Raw genomic sequence first — 18,689 nt, 5'->3', positions numbered from 1 at the left:
CAGCAAATCAGTTTAGGGACAAGAAGTGACGTAATACGGGTGCAGGTTCTCCTTGCGCATGCGCCACTCGTGGGCCTTGTGATGTCATAGAGGGGGATTTAAAGGGCTAGAGTAGCCTCGGGCAGGTCTTTTCCTGTCATGGTCTCCTGCCCTGAGGGCTCTTCCTATAGGCCTGCAGGGTGCCTGGGGCCTGGCTACCCCTTTGCAGCAGGGCCTAGGCTGGAAGTGGCCTGCTAAACAAAACTGGGCTTTTCACGACAGGGCGAGTCTGAGGGCAGGGTGCTGATTGTCCTGGGATGTGCCTGGCCACTGCCAGCCCAGCCGGAACTAGAGTCCCAGGTACTTCCGCTGGAGCCGTGTTTGGTGAGGGTGCCACAGCATCAGCCTTTGAGGCACTGCCTAAGGGTTTGGCTACACTATAAAATTTAGTTAATGTGAGTTGACGTACAGCCACGGCAGTAATTAAAGTGGTGTTTCACGTCCACACTATGCTCCTTCTGTCGATAGTGCGCATTCTCACCAGCAGTGCTTCCACTGACTGAAGTGGGGCATTGTGGCGCACTGACTGCTTGAACCCTCCCCCCACTCTGCCCCAGGTCTAACAGACCGAGCTGCTGGCCTGGTGCGGGCTCACAGCTGGAGTATGGGGTTGGCAGGTTCCCTGCAACACAGCAGCCAGCCTGTGAGTGCCCAACTGGAGCCAGGATTCTGGGAACTGACACCACACCACAGCAGCAGCCCTGGGAGCCTCATCTGCAGGCAGGATTCTTGGTGCTGCTAGGCTCCCAGCTGCAGAGCAAGGAGCCTACCAGCTTTGAAATTGACATTCTTGTCAGTTTCATGGAGGCTCTTATTTCATATTTTGGCTCCTGCTCCCAGGGGCTCCAGCTGTCAGCCCTGTATGGGACTGACAGCCAACAGGCAATGTAAACAACACAGTGTCTACAAGGACATTGTATTGCCCTAACTACATTGACCTAACCAGAGCCTCTCACAAAGGTGGAGTTATTAAATCGGTGTAGTGGCAATTTACATGAGTGAGAGCAACATTGTAGTATAGAAACTTACAGAGTTAGGTCGATGTAAGCTGATGTACACTAACTCTGTAGTGTAGACCAGGCCCCAGTGACTGATAAGCTCCTCAGAGGCTTTGCAACCAATGCCTCACAATAGGATAAAGCTGCCACCCCACAGAATCCACCTTGAAAAGTAAATGCTGTCTCTGAGCCTGGGCCTGGCTACCTGTGGATGATTTAACTGTCAGAAAATGGTCTGGGGTGGAAAAAATATTCTGAATACTTTTAAAGTTTTGAGCTGGTTTAGTGGTTGTTTCATGACCTATGCTGCACAGAAATCCAGAGAGGAGGATGAGCTTTAGTCAGTCTACAGCTATAGGTTCCAAAATTGCCAATACATTACCAATGCTGTGTATTCAAAGAACATGGTTCAGCACCCCAAACCATGAGACTTGAAAATAAGTATGGGGGGGTTAGTTTGCTTTTGGTTTTTGAGCTTTTAAGTTTCACATTTTCTACCTTTTTCTAAAACCATGAGCTAGAAACATACTTTTAAATGAAAATTGAGATTTTCATGTAATTACAAGAATCCAGCAGCTGAGGTTTTAGGAAAAAAACATTAAATATTGTAAGACTTGTGATCAAGCTGCAAGAATTGGCAACATAGCATGATATATTTCTTGGGCCACCCATAGCACTCCAGCAGAACTACTAAAAAACAACCACTTGTGGGGTGGCAACAGCAAGCTGCACTACAGTAGAAGGAAGGGAAGCTTAGACAGGGTCACTGCGTTACTAGTCCTGCTTATAATCGGGATGGGAGGGGATTTTGAATGACCCCAAAGAATCAGAACCTTGATCTTACATCTCATCTGAAAGATATTAAGGCCACTTCCAGCAGCACAATTTTCTCCATTTCTAAGGAAGGAGAAATTTGTTCCATCATAATCATAGCAAAAAATTAATTGTCCTTTTAAATAATGCAGGATGTGGCTACTAAGTCAAAACAATGAAATCAATTGATAAATCATGATATAATTATTTTATAAATTGCTCTAATATCTGCTTGGTTTGAAAGCCATAAAATAAAAGCAGCATTATCCTTTTCTAAAAAGGTCAATATTTCTTCCATAGCCAGAGCAGCCTTGAAGGTAAATGAAGGGGAAAATAGTATTACATTTTGTTACTACAAGACACTCAAAACCATACGCAAGTAATAACATAATGAATAAAATGTGGACAACCTACAGCCTTTAGGCTAATGTCAAAAGCCAGGCAGATTCTGCCTGCCAACTACAATTACTTACCCTCTGTTGCTTTAGCTATTTTTAAAAGTATTTGTTTGTTTTTAGTAACAGGCAATGTTCCCTCTAATTTTTTGACAGCAGTGTGCACAAAAAATTCCTTCTGTGCAAATTGTTGTGCTTCTGTGCAAATTTTTGTGCGTGTGGTGTTTCACCGTGTGTGCGGGGTTTAGGATCTGTGTGCACGCACACAGCTTAGAGAGAACAGTGGTAACAGGAACATTTACCTCTTGTTTCACTTAAGATCAGTCTGAAACTAACAAACTCCATTTCCTTTACATTCTGCTTGAAGGGAGCTGATTTTTAAAGTCCAAGCCTGTTCACTTTTTCCGCTATGTGAACCATAATAGGCTTGTTGTTCTACTAACAATGTTTAGATTCTAAGGCTGCTGCTGGTGAGTGCTAATATGTGTGTTTTACAGCTGAATAGAAGCTGAGTGTTTTGCAAGACCAACTCAGAATGTTTCTCAAGGTATGGCTACACTATAGTTGTTCTTTCTCTGCATCTTCAGTGCCTTGTGTTCCACATATGGCAGGAGACTCCATCTGATAGAGCACTCAGTGAATTCAGTTTTCAGGAGGACTATATCACTTTCAACAGCAGCAGCAAAGTGTTAGCAAAGTCTAAACTATAAGACAGAGAGTCAGGCACCATAAGATAAGGGCTTGAATCTGACACAGTAAAACTTTTACAAGTGAATCCTTATTTTTCAGCTGATTCAGAAATTGAAACTCAGGATGAAATCTACCCGTGGATATGCATGTGCTGTTAGTATGGGTGTTGTGAGCACAGTTCTGAGAAGAGAAGAGAAGAGAAGAGAAGAGAAGAGAAGAGAGACCTTCTGTTATTGGCAATGTATCCCTGGCTTTGATTTTCTAATTCTGCTAGTTAAGTGACAAGTGTCACTTGGCACATGAATGGAAACATTTGGCTTCACATATACAGTATGTTTTCCTCCCGTATTTTTCCCTCTGTCGTCCTGATTTGCATTTCACACCACTCCTCTCTCTATAACTTCCTCCTAACCTAATGTTAATTCTGAAACATTCAAAGTTTTACTTAAATCTTGCATAGTGGGACAGTGTGTTGGAACAATATCTGCAAAATGCCCCATGAATAAATTGCGCTGCCCCTGCCCTTAGCACCATCCATGCAGCTCCCAGCTAATTAGAGCTATGGAGGTGGTGCTTGTGGGTGCAGGCAGTTCATGGAGACCCGCTGCTCCCCTTCCCCGCAGGGGTTGCAGAGACATGCTAGCAGCCTGCCGCTTCCAGGAGTGGTGTGGGGCCAGGTCAGGCAGGCAGCCAGCCTGAGCCCCGCTGCGCCAGATCAAGCTCAGCTCCTTGACTGTTTCGCCTGGAGCGGCACTCAGGCAAGCTCAGAGGGACTCGGGACCATTCGTTCAGGATTGGAGGTGACTTTTAGTGGCCCGGAGATCACGATCGACTGGCAGAGGCTCCAGGATCGACCAGTCAATCGCAATCGATGGGTTGGTGACCACTGATTTAAAGACTTCACATTACAGAGAATCCACCATTTACATTAGTTTAAATCTGCAAGTGACCTGTGCCCCATGCTACAGAGGAAGACAAAAATACCCCAGGGCGTTTGCCAATCTGATGTGGGGGAAATTCCTTTCTGACCCCAAATATGGCGATCAGTTAGACCCTTCACATGTGGGCAAGATCCATCAGCCAGAAACCTGGGAAAGAATTATCTGTAGTAACTCCAAATCCTCCCCATCTAGTGTCCCATCACTGGCCGTTGGAGATATTTGCTGCAGTCACAGATCAGCTACATGCTGTCGTAGGCAGTCTCATCATACCATCCTCTACATAAATTTATCAAACTCAGCCTTGAAGCTGGTTAGGTTGTTTGCCCCCACTGCTCCCCTTAAGCACAAAAGATTCACTGTACTGTATCAGACCATCGGTCTGTTAAAGTCTTGATCCTATATCTCACAGCTGAAGTGTTGCATTTGTAAGTCTGATGAGCAGGAGCATAGGGGAACCCAGTTCTGCATTAATGGTGTAACCCACTCACCTCCTGGGTATGGTGTTCTTTCCCATCTAGTGGCACCGAGACCACTTAGAGAGAGAGAGATTAATGAAAAAAGAAAAGGAGTACTTGTGGCACCTTAGAGACTAACAAATGTATTAGAGCATAAGCTTTCGTGGGCTGTAGCTCACTTCATGTGTTTGCTCTACAGCCTTAGCTGACAGCCAGTTGGCTTTCAGCTCATGCACTAAGCTCTAGAGTCCCCAGGTTGATCCTGCCCACCGGGGTCTGTCAGCATTAGAATGGCCGTGCTTCTGCATGACTGACAAGTAACTCCTGACTAAAAGCAAAATTAAGGCTCAGCAATCATATAACTAAATATTTCACTGGAGTGATAAAGATGCTATTTAAGGCCACCTCTCTTCAGACATGGCCATTCTTCTCCTGGCATTAGCTTCTTTTTTACCCCGCGCTGTTGCAGTGGAGTAGACATGCAAGGGGCTTGACACTTATTTGCTCATTCCACTTTGAGCCTGATCCAAAGCCCATTCAAGTCAATGGGAACCCTTTCATTGACTTCACTGGGCTTTCAATGGCCCCCTGTGCTTAGTACTTGCACCCACACATAGCTTCTGCTCACACTTAACGGCAGTGCTGCAGCCTTATGCTCCCTGTTGCACAGTGAACAAGGATTTACAAGATCAAATCGTAAATCATAAGGTGACCTGCCACCAAATAGTGGCTAATACCTGCCATTTCAGGGGAATATGAAACATGCCAATAACACACTTAGTCAGTTGTTCAATATTGTATATGGCATGACAGAGTTTAAAGAATTTAAGCCATGAGGCATGAGATTTGGCATTCCTGTTTTAGCATTACTACAAATATTTCTGGCCATATTTTCTAGCCTGTTTTAAAGTCAAGATTCGGTTTCAGTCTTTGATCTCCTGATGCAGTGGACTCTCCAGGCTAACTAGTCAATATGGGGGAGAAAGTAATGTTTTAAATTTACCTCCCCAGTGCATTGTCACCTGTTGACCTCCCCATAATATGGGATGGCATGAAGAGATGGTGCTGAGCTCCTTTCACTAAACTAGTCATAATCTGAAGTATCTCAACCAAAGCCCCTTATTCTTCTGCACCATTTCCCCCCACTCTCTCAGATATGTGCAGCCCCAGTCTCTAATCATCTTCAGGGTCCATCTCCTATCAGTGTCATGCCATATACACTTACACATTTCTAGTCCAGGCTGTTTCAGTAGAGGTGAAAGATGTGTTCTCATGTTAATTATAATAATCTTACATTTATATAGTACCTGAATCCTAATTAATTATTAATCATGTTTATTACAAGAGTATTTAAAGGTCAACCAAGAATGGGGACCCCATTGTGCAAGGCACTGTACAAACAGAGTAATGGATGGTCCCTGCCCTGAGGAGTTTAAAATTGAAATAGACCAGACAGACACAGGGCGGGTGAAGGGGTACGCCACACAAGCTGAGTGAACAATGTGACGGCAACAAACATGTTACTGCCACTTTTTGGGGGGAGTGGAGCTACTTAGGAAAGGCTAAGCTAAATGTGGAAAGGGAAGAGCAGAGGGAACGGGCAGGGGAGAAGACGTACAAGAGGCAAGTGTGGAGTAAAGCAGAGATGAAAGGACTGTGAGGGGGGAGGGTTACAGCAAAGAGCCAATCTGCACAGGGCAGAGAATGGCCACTCAAAACGAGGAAGTTCTCTGAATGTCTAGAGGTCTCTGATATGGCTGCCAGCTGGAGTCTATGGCTCCATCCTTCTGCAGTTACCTTTCCCCCGAAGGCCACATGGGAGGAGGTGTGAGAGAAAAAGCACCACTTGGGTTCTAGTACCTCCATAGTAAGTGCTGCATGAGCTGTACACACATAGAATCACTGAAATGCTGCCACATCTGCGGTGGAAGGTGGCAGCCAAAGGCCCGTGTCACACCGCACACCCATGGAGGGAAGGAGACAGGAAATTTTAGCTAATCTACCGGTGGCCGGTTGCACCTATGCCATGTTGCATCCCTTTTCTCCATTCCCTGACTGTGCTCTGCTGCCCCGGTCACGCCCTTGTGTGCCTGTGCCCCATGTCTGGGTACTTCCCTGCCCACTGCCCACAACCGCAGGTTCCTTTTCTGGGGTCACCTCCTGCCCAGCTCTGACCCCTGGGCATGCCCCTTGCCAGCTGCATCCCGACGGGCTACCCCCTGCCCTGCTAGTCCTTCACCAGACTACCCACACCCTTCCCTGCCCAGGTCTCGCCTCCCCCAGCTCAGCCCTGGGCAGAAAAGCACGTGACTGGGTGTGGGTGGAGCTGAAGAAACTGGGCCCGCTCTGGGGCGTGGCTTGGTGGCGAGGGGGCGAGGCTCGAAAAGGCCGCTGTGTCGCGCGTGCGCGTTAGGCCGCCGCCCGTTGCCTACTCGGGTGGGCGTGGCGGAGGGCCAGCCCCTTTGGGCCGCCGTCGCGGCGCTGGGGCTGCTTTGCGGAAGTGCACTGGCGGGCGGCCGGTGGAAGATGGCGGGGGTGGAGAGCAGCTCCCGGTACCCGGAGGGATCGGCGCTTCAGGACCCGCTGTCCCGCTTCACCTGCCCCGTTTGCTTGGAGGTGTTTGAGAGCCCGGTGCGGGCCCCCTGCGGCCACGTGTGAGCGGACCCCCGGGGATGGCCTGGCGCGGGACGGGGGGAGGGTCTGGCACCCAGCGGGGGGCTCCGTGGTGGCAGGGGTTGGGGCAGTGGCGGGGATCCATGGGGAACCGGGGGCCCAGAGTAAGGGGGGCCTAGGCGCGGGCACTTGGAGGCTTCTGGAGGGGGTTAGGAGGGAACTGGCTTCAGTGCAGGGCCGCCCGTGCCCCCTAATCGCCCCCGCCCTGGGGAGAGGGTCTGAGCCCTGCCGGGGAAAAGGGCCTGTTAACGGTGTAAGATCCCCATGAAAAGCTTTCCTTGGGCTTTAACCCTCCCCCTGGAGCCTCTTAACCCGTACGCGGCAGCGGGGCCCAAAGCCACCGGTCATTTAGTTGAGGGGGAGCTTTGCCTGAGTAAGGATTGAGAGATTGGGCCCTTAGTGGGATCGCTTTCGAGCAGCTGACAGAAAATCCGGCGGCCCAAATGGACAGCCGTGAGTGCGGGGAGTTCCGAAGGCTAGAAAAGGCTGGAGAACCAGTGGGCAGATTCCTGGAAACGATACCTGGGAGGGAATGGAAACCGAAGCAGTTTGGTTGTAGGTAGTGTGCGCTGGCGAAGGGGAAGTGTTGAATTGATTAAGGAAGAGGTTCGGCCTTTTTCTTTTCGGGTATATGAACTAATCTGCTGTGAAGTGGTGTGAGTCTTGTATGGAAACACTAAATAAAATGTGGGTGATATGAGCGAAGGATAGAAGGACTATGAGTGGGTTACTGACAGGATGGGTGGGGTACGCAGAAATAAGATCTCTGGCTGTGACTGAAGTGAAACTTAATTACAGTTCTGTCTGTGCTGGGACAAAATGCCCTCCCTTTCAGTAAAATTCACAGGAGACGGCCCCTAAGAGGAAATATGCCCTCAGGTTAGACCTGCCTAAGGTTAACCACAATCTGTTTACATACCTTTAAACACGGTTTTCCTTTTCTACACTAAGGGAGAAGTTGTGGTCAGAACTGTCAGTTAAAATATTCTAGTTAATGTTTTCTAACATGAGATTTTCTTAGCTGAAATGTACTGTAAGCTTTATGGCAGGGGTTCTCAAACTGGGGGTCAGGACCCCTCATGGGGTCATGAGGTTATTACATGGGGGAGGGGTGCAAGCTGTCAGCCTCCACCCCAAACCCCGCTTTGCCTCCTGCATTTATAATGGTGTTAAGTACATTAAAAAGTGTTTTTAATTTATAAGGGGGGTCACGCTCAGAGGCTTGCTATGTGAAAGGGGGCACAAGTACAGAAGTCTGAGAACGACTGCTTTATGGGGTCAAAGAGGGGAAGGAACAATGTACATCCCCTTGGAGTTCTGGGGTCTGAAGAAAAGGGCTTTGCAGAGGTAGCTGAACCCCCTTCTTTCTCTGCATGCAACTAAGGGGAGTAGTTGGGCCATTTTTTACAAGTTACATTTCAGATTACTATCACTGAAAGATCAAAAGAATAATTTTTTCAGTTTGTTTACTTTGTGTTTGACAGCACTTTGTTTAGTCAGCTTCACTCTATAATCATTGGTTTGCGTGGGGTTTTGTGTTGGAAACAGTGAAGAGAAATGCTGAAAAGAGGAAAATGTGGCATAAACCACAAATTGGCAAGAGCATTCAGGGACATGACTTGAAATTGCTTTTAAATTGACTAGATTTACAGTGATTTGACTGTCCCTTAGCATATCAACAGGTTGCTGTTTGTCAGTGGATGTTGTCACTTGTGATTTGTCTTTCCTGTAGGGTAGGTCTGTGAGTATTTTTAATTAGAACAGTGCAAACATGTTGTGGAACATGCATTTTTACAAATCATATTTCTCCCATATTAGCTTTTGCACTCCATGCCTGCAGGAATGTCTGAAGCCTATTCAACCAGTTTGTGGAGTCTGCCGCAGTACCCTGTCTCCTGGCAGTAGAGCTCTGGACTTGGAAAAGCAAATTGAAATGACAGAAACCACTTGTGATGGCTGCAATAAAAAAGTATGAAAGCATGAAAAAAGAAAGTACATATGTGGCTGAAATAGGCAAACAGCAAACATGGAAATACCATAGTTGCACATCAGCTTTCTAGGGAATAAACTTTAATTGTGATAAATAATCCACGTGGACTGCATGTAGGGTAACATTAAAAGATTTCCTTTTCCCCTGCCCCTGCCTGCTGTTTCTTCATGAGGAGGTGGGTTTCAAGTAGAAATATACAGTTAACATGAAGCTGAAGATGCAACAGGCTACTGAACTACATGCACTTCTGCAGGGGTAAATTCTGTTCTCTAAATACAGTACAAAGTGAAAACGGTGTTTTTTGGAGCAGACAGATTGGGTTCTTAATGAAAATTTTCTAATAAAGAAAGGTGTAACAGAATTTTATTTACTGTGTTTGGGGTAGTCACTTAAGACAAAACTGTCTACGGTTAGTATTTTCTATAGATGTGAAATTCTGTGTATGAAAAATACTTTAATACATTTTATTTCTAATGATAGGGAAGTAACTAGTACTTCATGTGAACAATGCAATTTAGGAATTATTGGACACCAGGTAGGGTTGCCAGTTTTGTTTGGACATATGCCTGGAAGTTTCCTCACATGATATAGTCTTAAAGATTAATCTTTAATTCCTGGAGATTCCAGGACAATCCTGGAGGATTGGCAACCCTAACACTGGGTGATGGGTCCTGTAAATAATAATAAACACTAATGAACTTTTGTTACTTTATGTGACACAAAGAGTGAAACTTCTACAGTTAATATAGTCCTACATCTAAATACTAAGTTAATTTCCTCAAGGTGAATCAAAGATTAAGCATTTAAAACTATTTAAGGGACATTGTCATGTTAAATATACTTTTTCTATCTATGGTTACTAAAAGTTCCCTCCCTATTAAATACAATTTGATTATTTATTTTTAGTTTCTCATTTTTATGCTGTTTGCTTTTTGTATTTAATTTAGCTTAAGAATGTGTAACAGCCCAATGACTTTCACTTCTGTTTCTGGTTGGTTTCGTTTTTGTGCCCTGATGTTAGATTAGCGTCCTACTGAACTAAAGTAATTCCCAATCTCTCTCTCTTGGCCCAGTGACTGTTCTACTGTCTATAAATATTTAAACAGTTGTTGGACACAGAGAGAGAATGGGAACTGCTCTGTAGTCTGGTGGTGCAGGCATCCACCTGTGAGTTGGGAGATCCCAGGTACAGTCCCGCTGCTCCAATCACTCATTATTTATCAATAGCGGAGCAACTTTGACAGGAGAGACTGAGGGAGCCCTACCTCAGAATACCCCATAGCTCAGTGGTTAGAGTGTCCTCCTAAGAGGTGGGGGGACTGCTGTTCAATCCTTTCTTCTTCTCTGGCAGAGAGGGGGAATTAAACCTGGGTTTCCCACATGCCAGGCAAGTGATTTAGCCACTGGGCTAAAAGCTGTCAGGCAGGTGGGCAGCAGCAGTGCTACTACTGCCGAATGCCTGTCTTCCCCTCATTTATGGGCCCCTGCTGGGCTTTGGTGGGAGATGGGTGTCCGGACACCCAGAGGGAGGCAGCAGTGTACATGTCCTCAAGCAAAACATAGGTGCTGAGGGAACTTTCCTTCTGAAAAATTTAGGTGCTTACAGAGATTTGTAGTTTTATGTATTGCAGTAGAGCCAAAACTGGGACTTAGGTGCCTAAACACCTTTGTGGATCCCACCCTTCATAACTAATGTTTAAATATCTTTGCTCTTCACTTGATGATGCAGCTATTGGTATGTCTCACTGGCGTCAAGACCACACTTAAAACCATTTTCTTATTAGAATGAATAGAAACGCTAGTGGTTTAACCTGGGTAAATATGTTAACCAGAACAACATAGCTAGCTTGACTTCGATTACTAAAGTTCTGTTTAGGAAAGAACCTTTGTCCTCTGCATTTCTTTGGCACTGTTAACATATCCCTGGCATAATACTCTGTGGGGTAGATATTCGAGTATATCATCTATCAGTAGCCTACTTCCACTTGATCCTGCTGTTGCGGGGAATAGTGAAGGGAAGATCTAGAAAACTGACTCAGTACAGAACAGATATAGTAGTTTTCTGCATCTAAAGAAAATATAAAATAAGAATTACAATGGTCAGGTAAACAAGTAGTCCGTTGTCCTGGGCAATAAAATGCATTGTGTCATTAACAGAAGAGTGTTATAGCTTCTATTTATAGCTCTCTAATCTATTCTGCCCCATGTGCCAAAACATTTGGCTTTCGCTACTTCAGTCTCGTCTGAACATGAAGCTTCTTCCTATAGCAGATTGTTTCTAGATTCCACTGTTTGTTTGCAATCCTTTTTTGAATTTTTAATTGAAAATAACCTTGCCTGTTAACTGCCTGCCTCTCTGTCACTTACCTAGATGTACCTCTCAAAGATGCGTAGTCATGCAGCTTCTTGTTCAAAATACCAGAATTATATAATGGAAGGCGTTAAAGCTGTAACTAAAGAACCACCTCGTAACACCAGGTGACTATGCCTCTTGAAACATTCCTTTTTCAGATTGGTTAGAGGGATGCTGTTGGGTAACTGATGTCCAAAACTAAGGTTTTGAACGGTAGTGGTTTTAATTAACTTGGAAAAGTTTTTTCTTTTCTTTGTTTGGTTTTAAACGTTCCAGTGCATTGCACCTGTGTGCCAGCAAGTGAGACTGAAAGCAATACAATTATTTTGCACAATATTTACTTTAATCCTCTGATACTGATGTTAACGAGGCCCTAATCCTGCAATTGAGTGCACAGGCATGCTGCTCCATTGACTTAAATTGCCCAAGCAGACTATTGTAGGATCAGGTCCTAGGTAAGGGAAGTAAGGAAATGACTGCACTGCTCTATTAATCTGCAGTGTAGCATATCTAGCACTTAATTGTGTGCTTTATTAAAGTGTTGCAAAATATAATGAAGAAAGCAACTTGAGGAATAGTGTCTGTATACTTAGATATATCTAATATTTGTAGATGCTGAAGAATAAGTGCTGTATAAAAGCTAATTGTATTAAGAATTGTGTTTGTTTAAGATGTCATCTGGTAACTAATAAAGAAAGCAGGTTCTTAAATTCAGTTTGCTTGCATAATGTACACTAAGGGTTTAATTTCCAAGTAGTCTGTATTTGAAGTATCCTCTGTCAAGTGACCTTGAATAGCCAGACACACTCTGGATTTTAATTCACCTTTCTATTATATAATTTTTATTTATTATTTATTTTACAGGAATGTTCCAAATCGTTTTACCTTTCCTTGTCCTTACTGCAGTGAGAAAAACTTTGATCAGGAAGGACTAGTTGAACATTGCAAAAAATACCACAGCATGGATGCAAAACAAGTGGTAATATTTACAGTATCAAACTCAGTACAACCGTTTTGATGAGGAAATCTGGTTATTTGGTCTTAATGGTAAATCTCTTGGAAACTACAGAATCAGGGACCTTACACGCACACACGAGCATGTACTTGACTTTAAGCATTTGGGTACTTCTGTTGACTCCAGTGGGACTACTTATGCAAATAAAATTAAGTACCTGCATATTTGTTTGCAGGATTGGGGCCTAGCTGTTAAAAATCTGAAGTTGGGTGTGACACGGTCATAGGTGCACCCACTTTGAGCCATTCTTTCATATTTTAATTTTTTTCAAAGTATTACAGCCTCAAAATAACCCCAAGCAGTAGTAATTTAATAAACCAAACATCTGGAATAAAATACCAATTTAGATAATGTCAAAAACACACTTTTTTGAGGTGTGGGGGGGAAGCCTGAGTCAGACAAATTGTCATAAAGACGTTAAGGTGTCTTAGAATTAACAAGTATTAACACATGCCTATACTGCAGCTTGTAAAAACTCAGTTTAAAAAAGAAAAGTAATCTTAAACTGCCTGCACCTGCAGATTATTCAAAATGGCTCATGTAGAATGAAGTTTTATCATTAGATCCTCTCTATACCAGAGGTGGGCAAACTACGGCCCATGGGACCATCCTGCCCGGCCCCTGAGTCCCCAGCCCCTCCCCTGCTGTCTCCCCCCCCACCCCCCGCAGTCTCGCCACACCACCAGAGCTCTGGCCTGCTGCTCCTACCTGGTCTAAACCATTCCCTACATCCTCAGTAAAAGAGTAGATCGCTAATCTGTTATGTTAAAAATGTCTTGTAATTGATAAACTCTATCTGCAGGTATGGCAGGAGGTAGAGCAGAAACTGCAAAACTTACAGAAATTCAGCTCTAAGAATTAATAGCGCTTTCCTTTGTGCCAAGGGTGGCTCTGGTATCTTCAGGAAATGCCTCAAGTTTCTTAATTTAGAAAGGAATATTTCTTATTCCATGTAGACATGTATCTTCTGTAAGGGGATAATGGGGGAGGAAATACTTTTTTATTCTTGAAAAATGGAGGATGAAATACTTCTACAAAACAAGGAACTTTATGCAATATTCTAACTGTCAGTACACAAAAAGAAAAGGAGTACTTGTGACACCTTAGAGACTAACCAATTTATTTGAGCAAAAGCTTATGCTCAAATAAATTGGTTAGTCTCTAAGGTGCCACAAGTACTCCTTTTCTTTTTGCGAATACAGACTAACACGGCTGTTACTCTGAAACCTGTCAGTATACAGAGGCAGCTCAAAATTAGGAGTTAAATTCAGAAACCTAAAATCTGAATCAAAAGAGTTCAATGAGGAACCAAATATTCTAGTGTTGGCAAAATGTTCTAAATTTGTTTCCTGTGACACATGAGTGTCTTACGAGGCTATGTTTATAATCGCCACAAGCCTATCAAATCATTTTTTCCTTTCATTTTTTACCATTCTTTGTTTTTTAAATCAGCTATTTGGGGGTCAGGGCACATGACTGGATTTCAAGAGGCAAACCTAGATTCCGGGACTATTGTAATAAGAATGGTCTCCAAAGAAGTCTTTGGTTCTGAGGACATTCCCCATGAACTCAAATATAAATGCAATTCAGTATTCAGTTAAAATTTGTTTTCATGGCTTTTTCTCTAAGGTTTGCCCAATTTGTGCCTCCATGCCATGGGGAGATCCAAATTACAGGAGTGCTAACTTCATGGAACATCTTCAGCGGCGACATCAGTTTTCCTATGATACTTTTGTGGTATGTAATGAGCGCGTACTGTTAAAATCTGTTTCTCTTGTAATATCTGTTGTGACTTGGATTAGGTTTTTGAAGGTAGAAATGCCACTAATAGCTGTTTTAGGATATTCCTTAATCTTGGGATATAGCAAAATGGCGGCTGTTAGTTTTTTTTCAACTGCTTCTGTGAAATCTGTTCCATCTTGATGCAATCCTGATGGGGGGCAACTCACCTCGTTGTTTTATGAGGTAGACAAATCGTGTTAGGTAGCTTGTGTGTGGGCATTTGTTTTTTTTAAGTACCTACACTTTCTGAATGTTTGTTCTCATTAGTATCCTTGTTCAATTATTAAGAAGTCAATTTTCTAATGCACGCTGCCTCTTTTGTCTTTAGGATTATGATGCTGATGAAGATGACATGATGGCGCAGGTTTTACTACGTTCCTTAAGGGATCAGTGAACTAAGTGGGAGATAAACTGTATGATACCAACCTTCCATTAGGGGAAAATGCACAGCATCCCTGACACCTGTCCCTTCTCACCCCAAGATGATCTCCGACATCTGAAAATAAATATGGAAGATTTTTGAAGAACTGCAGTTTCTTGGCTCCAGTACCTGATCTCTCCATACATTACTATGGATCTTCTCTATGTTAGTGGTCTCTTTGCTGCTGCTCATCGACTTCCGGGTAGTTCTCTTGCTTCCTTCACTCTAAAGGCTTGACTACACTTGAAACACTACAGCGGCATAGCTGCGCTGCTGTAGCGCTTCAGTGAAGATGCTGCCAACACCAGCAGGAGGGGTTCTCCGGTCCATGTAGGTAATCCACCTCTCCGAGAGGCCGTAGCTAGATCAACAGAAGAGTTCTTCCATCAACCTAGTGTTGTCTATACTGAGGGTTAGGTCAGCTTAACTAAATCACTGGGAGGTGTGCATTTTTCACATTCCTGAGCGACGTAGTTGGATTGAGCTAATTTTTTAGCATAGACCAGGCCTTACACCTGGTCTGTGCTTAAAACTTGTACTGGTGTGGCTGTGTCAGTTAGAGGTGCGAAGAAACCCACACCCCTGATGGACATACCTATGTCTACAAAACTCCCAGCTATGTCAGCAAAACTCTTATGCTGACATAAGAGTGCTTCTCTTGGCATAGAGGTGCTGGTGGTGTTCCTAAACTGGCAGAAAAACTTTGTTGATGTACACTGCATCTCCACTAGCGGTCTATGCCGGTAAAGGCTCTGTAGTGTAGACACACAGCTTAAGTTTAGCCAGTTGTCTCCACATTGCTGCCTGCTTTCATTTTCCTTCCCCTGTTCCTGTATCCTTCTGTTCTCTATGTTCCTTTCTGATTTCCTCAGGTCCCGTAAACACTCTAAAGCTTCAAGAAGGAATGGCCTAAATTGACTGTTGAAGACTATCAAAAAAAAACAAAAAAACCCACTTGAAAATATATACTTCCTAATGTTGATTGAGCATTGGAAGCCATTTTTAGTGAATGGAAACTCTGGTTTTGGATGCAACTGTCAGAAATTTGGTTTGCATTTTAAGATTACCTAATACAACTATGGATTACACTTTCTTTAACAGGCTTTATAATGCTGGTAGTCAGCCTAAAGGCTATACTTAATACATTGTAATAAGTAATAAAATATTACTTATTTTATATTAAATTATACACTAACAATTCTGTGCACCTGCATAAGAAACTGGTTCACCATATTTATTTAGTTCAGCAGCTGCATGTTACATACTAGCATAAATTTATAAACAACTGTATTCTGGTGACAAATTTCTAGCCTAGAAAGTACAACTCTGTATTAAAAAGATAGTTCTTACTATTTAAAAAAAAAAAAAACCACATGATGTATTTTTCTTTGTGATACGTCTAGTATTAATCAATCTTATGTGCTGTCTTGACATTTTATTTTTTTTATGTCTTCGGCATTGGTTTTCTACAGTTTGAACCATTAAGCATTAAATGCAGCCTTTCACTGACAGAGGAATTCAAAAGCAAAACACTTAACTTTTATCTCTGCTTTGTTTTTTAAACTATAAAATGTTCCTATACATTTTCGGTTGTCCTGTACCTCAGGACAACCTGAGAGTAACAAATTGGATTAATAATACGTAGTGTTTATACCCACTCTCTGTATGCTTTACAATTCTAACAATGGTTTGAACACCTGAGCTTCATTTAAATTAGATTTTCTGGTGTCTTCTGAAAGATGTGATTTTTAAACAGGTGAAGCTGTACTTAGAATATGGTCTTCATGTAATTTGTGTATACAGATATAGTTTTATGGCTGACAGGTGGAAAGCCAGGACACACAACTCAAATATGTGGTACACAAAGGTACGGTACATTCCATTTAAAATGTGTGACTGTAACATGCAAATCATAGTTTCTGTAATTTGTATTTCATATGCAGTGACACACTTGATTTATGATGTCCCGTCTGTTGATAGGTCAAGTGTAACACTCCACCACTTCCCCGTACCCATGGAGCCAAAAGCTTCATTACTTATGTCTGTTGGGGGTGAGCTTCAATCTGATATGAAAGAAGACTAAAGCTGATTGTTATGTCTAATGGTAACTATTGCACTAACAACTTCATTGTCTGAAACTGAAGTAAAACTGCACCAGGGTCTATGCTTTCAGAATTGACTGGATTTGCTTACCTAACTTCAGCACACAGTTATAATTACTTGCACAAATTAGGCACCTAAATGCTTGTGCAATTCAGAACATGCAATTCTGAAAACTAGGGCCCAGAGTGTGTGTTATTGATGCATACCCCAGGGAATTATTTTTCTATAATTATATATAGTTTAATCATCTTTAGTGTCTTCATCAGCTGGCTGTAACTTTGAGACCATGTATTGGTGACAACAGAATTCAGACATGTCATCTAATGACCTCTACTAGTGTGGTGGTTTATGTTCAAGTGGATCACTATTAATTCCATTAGTGGCCAACAGTTGATATTACGTTACTAGAAAATGCTTTTTGTTTTGTTTTAACTTTTTTTTAATTGGTAAGTTAGCACCTAGAAGCTTCAAATTACTGGGGTCCCATCCTTAGCTAAGCCTCCCATCTCTACTGGGTCTTTCACTCCCTTTTTTGACCTGTTCTAAGTAGTGGTTTAAAGAGTTCCAGGTAAAATGGTTTGTTTGATGTTCGGCCTCCTCCACACAGGCTGGGCAAGCTAAGTTTAAACCATTTTAAACTGAACTTGGTTTTAATATGACTTTGCTAATTTGGAACAGACCAGTAATCTGCTTGACTTGTGTGTTGAATTTTGAAAAGAGTTTCATACAGTGCTATGAAAATATAAACTACTATGTATTTTTGATACTCTGCTCAGCAGAGATGTTAACATCTTTTAACACTTTTGGGTGGAGGTTCCTAATATTGAATTATAGAATTTCTAGGTTCTGGCTAGAACCCAAAGTCTTGTAATACACTGACTGATTCCAGATTTCTGCTAGTATTTAAGTGCACTTCCATGTAATTCCGATAAAATGTTTCAGAAAGGATCTAAGCAATGGAATTGTCTTGTTCTGGCTTTTGAAGACCAGGTATAAATAAATTTCATATAATTTATAAAATGTTATCTTTATGTAAACTTCTGTAACTTCCCCATGGTTCCATATTGTTCTCTCGGCTCCTCCCTGTGGCTGGCTCCATAACACATCACTGCGTCCAATAGAAATGCATGGATGCAAACACGAGACTACAGCTCAGTCTATGCAGAGATATTTTGTGTAGGTTTTTAACATTGGCAGCAGCTATGCTGATTCTAAATGTTTTAAATGCAAGTGTAGACCGGACAACTTTTTAAAACCAATTCAGGTAAGCATGGTGTAGACCGAGCTGGAAGTAACTCTTATCTGATTGGGTTTTGTTTGGTGTATATTAGCTCTTAACACTGGTGCAGCTGCACTTGATGCTAAAGGTGTGTACTAAGTTTTCTAGGGTAGACCAGGCCAAGTTGGTGTAGGAGGACCTTCCCATGGATCTTTATCTTACTCTGTAGCATTTGAGCATTCCTAGTTTGTAGTTCTTCTGGCTGTAAAGAATAATGTGAATGCTTTTGTGTTGTCTTGAGTCTAGAGCTAGACAGGCTAAAGTGTGAGCTTCGTGTCCCCTTCCCTCTTTCAGTGAGATGGACTCTGAAGTCTAATTCAGTTTAATTGCTCACATTAACAGTGTAGCAACATGGTCTGGTCAGATTCTCACTCTTCTTTTAGTTGAAAGGATATTCTACATCAAATCAGACTGTCAGTTTATTGTCAGAGGGGTTGGGTGTGGGTTTCAAATTCAGGAGAGGTGAAAAGCTGAGAGCAAGAAATAGTTTGGGTGCTCATGGAAAAATAGATGACCAACACTCTTCTAGTTTTGCATTTCAGCAGATAAATAGGAAATTGAACAATGCCCGGACACCTGTTAACCTTAGAATAGCAGGACTTACAGGCATATGAAATACATAATAACTCAAACTGTAATCAATACTTAATGTCACAAGTTGAGCAGTAATGTGAAATATGGTGTGCACAACTCAAATTTCAGTTCTTTACAAGTATTAAGAACTATGGCAAAGTATTTTTTA

General features: G+C 42.7%; 1 protein-coding gene and 1 long non-coding RNA gene across 2 annotated transcripts; both read left to right on the top strand.

The window, feature by feature from the left end:
• The first annotated feature begins 3 nt into the window (after window positions 1-3).
• On the top strand, window positions 4-3,283 carry LOC142068814 (uncharacterized). Its single transcript, XR_012664710.1, has 2 exons — window positions 4-339; window positions 3,035-3,283. It is a non-coding gene; the product is annotated as an uncharacterized LOC142068814 (long non-coding RNA).
• Window positions 3,284-6,793: 3,510 nt separating this feature from the next.
• Window positions 6,794-17,688, top strand: RNF114 (ring finger protein 114). Its single transcript, XM_048820149.2, has 6 exons — window positions 6,794-6,985; window positions 8,823-8,973; window positions 11,366-11,472; window positions 12,212-12,326; window positions 13,992-14,099; window positions 14,473-17,688. Exons 1-6 carry the CDS (start codon window positions 6,858-6,860, stop codon window positions 14,536-14,538), a joined length of 675 nt encoding a protein of 224 aa, XP_048676106.1. The 5' UTR covers window positions 6,794-6,857; the 3' UTR covers window positions 14,539-17,688.
• The last annotated feature ends 1,001 nt before the right edge of the window (window positions 17,689-18,689 follow it).

This window comes from Caretta caretta, chromosome 13 (genome assembly GCF_965140235.1).
Source record: "Caretta caretta isolate rCarCar2 chromosome 13, rCarCar1.hap1, whole genome shotgun sequence".
In the NCBI taxonomy this organism is placed as follows: Eukaryota; Metazoa; Chordata; order Testudines; family Cheloniidae; genus Caretta; species Caretta caretta.
Note: the sequence above shows the minus strand (reverse complement) of the source record. Positions and strands in the feature narration are given on the sequence as shown.

Bases quoted from the DNA above. Each gene is read 5' to 3' on its own strand.
- RNF114 (XM_048820149.2), top strand. From the start codon at position 6,858: ATGGCGGGGGTGGAGAGCAGCTCCCGGTACCCGGAGGGATCGGCGCTT. The intron at 6,986-8,822 runs GTGAGCGGACCC...CTCCCATATTAG, and splicing joins CGGGCCCCCTGCGGCCACGT to CTTTTGCACTCCATGCCTGC. The intron at 14,100-14,472 runs GTATGTAATGAG...TTTTGTCTTTAG, and splicing joins TTTCCTATGATACTTTTGTG to GATTATGATGCTGATGAAGA.